General features: G+C 36.1%; 1 protein-coding gene across 1 annotated transcript; it reads left to right on the top strand.

Annotated features, from left to right (window-relative positions):
* The first annotated feature begins 2,289 nt into the window (after positions 1–2,289).
* On the top strand, positions 2,290–4,808 carry LOC100519297 (olfactory receptor 7A10-like). The gene is made up of 2 exons (XM_021085115.2): positions 2,290–2,456; positions 3,842–4,808. The coding sequence occupies exons 1-2, from the start codon at positions 2,290–2,292 to the stop codon at positions 4,806–4,808; spliced, it is 1,134 nt and encodes a 377-aa protein (XP_020940774.2).
* Positions 4,809–5,033: the final 225 nt, after the last annotated feature.

Genomic DNA, 5,033 nt, shown 5'->3' with positions numbered 1-5,033 from the left:
AGATAACAAATGATAATATATGAAAGATAGACACAGAGTCACAGATATAGAAAACAAACCAGTGGTTAGCATAGGTGAGAGGGAAATGAGGGAGAAATTTAGGGCAATGGGATTAACAAATACAATCTATTATGTGTATAATAGATAAGTAACAAGACCATATGTATAACATGGGGAGTTATTGCCATTATTTTGTAATAATCTACAAAAGTACTGGATTACTATGTACACCTGAAACTAATGTGACATTGTAAATTCACTATACTTCAGTAGTAAAGTATATGTGTTTTTGGTTTTTAAATTGATAGAATACAACTTGCAATTTTATGCATTACTTTCACTAAAGTGGCACTTCAATGAAAGAAAAATTCATGTACACTAAGTGAAAAATAGCATTTGTCTATTCAAGGGAATACTAGAGTCATTAAGAATTTTTACAATTATATATAATGTAATAGAAAGTGCTTATTATAAAACAATTAAAAAGTAGAATATAAAATTATACATGGGATATGATTTTTATTTTAAAATTTGTGATTTAAATTAGAATTTTTGGTGATATGAGTCACCAGAATGAAGGTGCAGAAGCTATGGTGTAAACAAGCTGTCTCACATTTTCACTGTTAATATTTGAGGCAAGATAATTATTTTTGTTAAGTTATGTCCTGTGTACGAAGGGTGTTTAGCAGCATCCTTTCTGACATGATCAAATATCCTCTGGAGAAAAAAAAATCTCTGGCTGAGAATCACAGCTCAGTATGAGAACTGGAAGCATCCTGATAGAATTCTATTAAAAACTCCTCCCCATTAATCTATTTTGGGGAAAAAAATCTATAATGATGACACTTCAGTTAAGCAAATGATACTTCTACAGGGTATAATCCACAATCTAAAGAACAGTTGCAAATGATTCAATACATTATATAAAAATACAGATTTATTTATTTGGGATAACATTTACATTATTGGAGAAGGAAAGAAAGTAGGACATTAGTATATTTTATATAACTAGTATATAAATTCTAATTCAGAGTAATACTAAAGTGACATCTAATAGTTTATTGATCTAATTTTTTCATTTTGAATATGCTATAAAGAATAATTTAGTTAATTGATATGGTGTCCAAATTTATAGTTCATAAAAAATATAATATGGAGATAAAACTATGATGATTATGCTTTTATTGTTCCTCACAAAAATGAAAATACTATCTTTTGTGTTTTCTATTCTCTCTATTTGATTTATAGCATAAAAACTAGTGACGCTTAGAATTAGAATGAATCTCTAACAAAACCCAACCAAGCAATGCAGTAAGCCCTCTGCATCATCTCAAATAAGTGAATTTCCAGCCTATCCTTGAGTGATAAAGCACTCACCAGCAGATTGAATAAGCTATTCTAGTTTTGGTGGGATTTTTAACTTAATTTTTCTCTGTGGTGCTAAGTAAGAGTTGTTTGTTCATTTTGTGTGTATGGATATCCAAATATTCCAGAAATACTTATTTAAAAGACTATTGTTTCCTTAGTTAAAAACAAAAACCAAAACAAAAGCAAACAAACAAAAAAACTCCCCCCGCAAAAGAAGTTTGTAATTGTCAGCACAACTTTCAATTCCTTTGTGCCCCATGCCTAAAATGAGGATGGAGTATGTTATAGCACTACCTCACAGAATGAACTTCTCTAAAATTTAAATCACATAATCCTTTAAAGTACTAAGGTAGGTTATGGAACTTAAAACCTCTCACCGTACCTCATAACTTACGTTTTTTAATGAGGGGTCAAATGACAGCTCCTTACTTCAGATGGAAGTATGAATTTCCTAAGGTTTTAGCAAAGCCAAGAAGTGCACTGCCCGAGGTTTTTTTTATTAAAGAAACAAAGCAGTCCCTCTTATAAAGAAGTGTATTGTGATTTTCTAAGTGAGTCAAGGGCTATGTCACCACCACAAGTCGATGATTTAAAGATCCAAAGGTCCTGGTCAAGACAGTTGTCTAGTCTCACATGTTGGAGAAAACAAACTTAGGATTGGGATAAGGTTTTGGAGGTTAGTTCTCTGGAAGGCATGAAAATTAATGGAGAAGAATTACTAAAAACTGAATTCACCTGACTTATAACCCGATCTCCTGAGAATGCAGAATCAGCAGGAAAATTTTCTGTCTAGACCAAGTTGCATAGGGAAATCATGTGGTTATCTGTCATTGTAACCCGAGGGAAATGTACCTAATAAGTTGACACAGACAGCTGTAAATATTTCCTCTGCTGCAGTCCCAGAGCTTATACAACCTGGACATGGATGAGACAGGTGTTGCATTTGGAGTCATAAGTTTGAGTAAAGGACCAATACTTGACCATTTCCTGCTCACTTGTCTGGGGACAGAGTGTCAGTCTCCACCATCGACCATCCAGGAAGAGATTCTGACTTTCACAGAGACCTTCCTTTCAGAGATCCCATGCAGGTGAGTCCAAGAGTATAAAAACTACTGCCTAAAAATGTCAGAGACAATAAACTCCAAGAATATTAACTGAGGTAATCTCATAAACAACTCAGCCTAGCCCAGAGCCTAGAGACCACAGTGGCATTTTTCTTGCTTGGTTAAAGTATCAATGAATTTTTATGATGCCAAAAAGAGAAGTAAACATTGATCTTACTAAGGCAATGTTCAGTGATGCCAATTAGATGATAGGATGGATGCCCAATTACAGGAGGAGTGAGAGGCATAAAATGCTCCCAATAAAATTTGAATATATGTGCAAGTATCTTAATTAACTGAGTAAAGAGAGAGGACATTCCTTATGGAGGGATATGAAATAAAGTGAAGGCATTTCTTTCTAAATTTTAAGATGCGGCATATTTGACCATGTTTCCATATTGATTAAAAAGATCCACACCAAAGAATATTTGTAAACAGCTGTTGCAAGAGGCATATATTTCACACTATCTTCTGCGAAAAATAAAGAAATTATGTTGTGCGAAGTAGTGTGATAATGGAGTTACCTTGAGCCTAAATCTAATACTTGTGAGACATAAAGTGGGTATACTAAAATTGAGCCAAAGCCTCTTGCTACCTGAAGTGCTAAACATGTAGCATGGATAAGGGACTCCTTGAGACTTGAAGTTTCAGCAGCTTCATGGAGGTTACCATGTTCCTCAACACTCATGGACCTCATGGACCTCTCTTTACTCTCCTTCCTTCCCATTACCCTCCCCAAATTGACTTCTTTATTAAAAAAAAACTTGAATATCTTAAACAAGCACCTTTCAAGGACCTTTGCACTGGCTGTTCTCCATGCCAGGGACACATTTCTCCTGATATGTTCATGACTCATGCTCTTTCTTCCTTGAAGTCTCTGTCCAAATATTACCTTACTTGTGTGTTTTGTCTGATCACAAATTAAAAAGTAGCACTCCTCTTTACTCTTTCTCTTATACCTGCTTTCATTTTCTTCATAGTACTTCTTGTCATCTGACATGTTATATAATTTTTTATTTGCTTATATTTTTTCTCCATAACTTGAATTTAGGAGCTTTTGGTTTTCAGTATACTATAGTGATTACCTAGATAACAACTGGAGCATTGTTAGCACTCAATTTATATTCCCTACATGAATGAAAATTTTTCTCATTTAATAGGTGGAATCCATGACATACTGGGGAACAAGATGAAAGTAGAATAAGCTTGCGAATTAGATGTGACAGAGGGAATCCCATGAAGGTGGCTGAATCTATACACTAAATATTGAAATAAATTATTGACAGCCAATTATAAATGGTAGCATTCAAACAATGTGAGTAATGTCTGATTATGTGAAAATGTCATGTTATCTTTCCCTCTCCTCCTAGTCACCTTCAACACATGGCACCAAGAAACATAACAGGAGTTTCAGAATTTCTTCTTTTGGGATTTTCAGAGGAAGCAGACATGCATCCCCTCATATTTGGGCTTTTCCTCTCCATGTACCTGATCACAGTGTTTGGAAACCTGCTCCTCATTCTTGCTGTCAGCTCTGACTCCTGCCTCCACACACCCATGTACTTCTTCCTCTCAAACCTGTCCTTTGTAGACATTTGTTTCATCTCCACCACCATCCCAAAGATGTTGCAAAACATCTGCAGCAAGAGGCAAGTTATAACCTATGCAGGCTGTATCACCCAGATGTATTTTTTCATACTGTTTGTAGGGTTGGATGCCCTCCTTCTGACTGTGATGGCCTATGACCGCTTTGTGGCCATTTGCCACCCCCTGCACTACATGGTCATTATGAACCCTCAAATCTGTCGAATTCTGGTTATGGCTAGCTGGATTACCAGTGTCCTAGATTCCCTGTTACAAACATTAATGACATTGAGGCTGTCCTTCTGTAGAAACGTGAAACTTCCTCACTATTTCTGTGAACTCAGACAATTGATCCAACTTGCCTGTTCAGACAAATGTCTTAATAACATGGTAATGAATTTTGCAGCTGGGTTGTTGGGTGGTATTCCCCTTGCTGGTATCCTTTACTCTTACTATAAGATAGTTGCCTCCATACGTGGAATCTCATCAGCTGAGGGGAAGTATAAAGCCTTTTCCACCTGTGCATCTCACCTCTCAGGTGTCTCCCTATTTTTTTCTACAAGCCTAGGAATATACCTTAGCTCTTCAGCTACCCACAGCTCATACTTAATTGAGATCAACTCGGTGATGTACACAGTGGTCACACCCATGCTGAACCCCTTCATCTATAGTCTGAGAAACAAACACATTAAGAGATCTCTGAAAGCTTTCTTTCATATGGCAGCCATCAGAAGCCCAGTTGACCTGGGCTGAAGAAGAGCACATGACTGAAGGGTTCAGAGACTCACAGCCAGAAACGGCAAACTTTGATCAGATTTTGGAATTTGAACTTGTGCCTCTACTTATTTCCTGGGATTTTCATTTCTCTGACATCTGTTTCTTGATATAATTTACATAACTCACTTGATTAGCTTCTTGTTGATTAGCCTTATGATTTACTTACTCTTGTGCAAGTGTTTTCCCCTGTGACAGTTTTCC

Source organism: Sus scrofa, chromosome 2, assembly GCF_054392235.1.
Source record: "Sus scrofa isolate SSC_HxYL_T2T_F1_AM1 chromosome 2, Sscrofa_HxYL_maternal_Yorkshire_Landrace_v2.0, whole genome shotgun sequence".
Classification (NCBI taxonomy): Eukaryota; Metazoa; Chordata; class Mammalia; order Artiodactyla; family Suidae; genus Sus; species Sus scrofa.
This window is presented reverse-complemented; position numbering and strand designations above follow the sequence as displayed.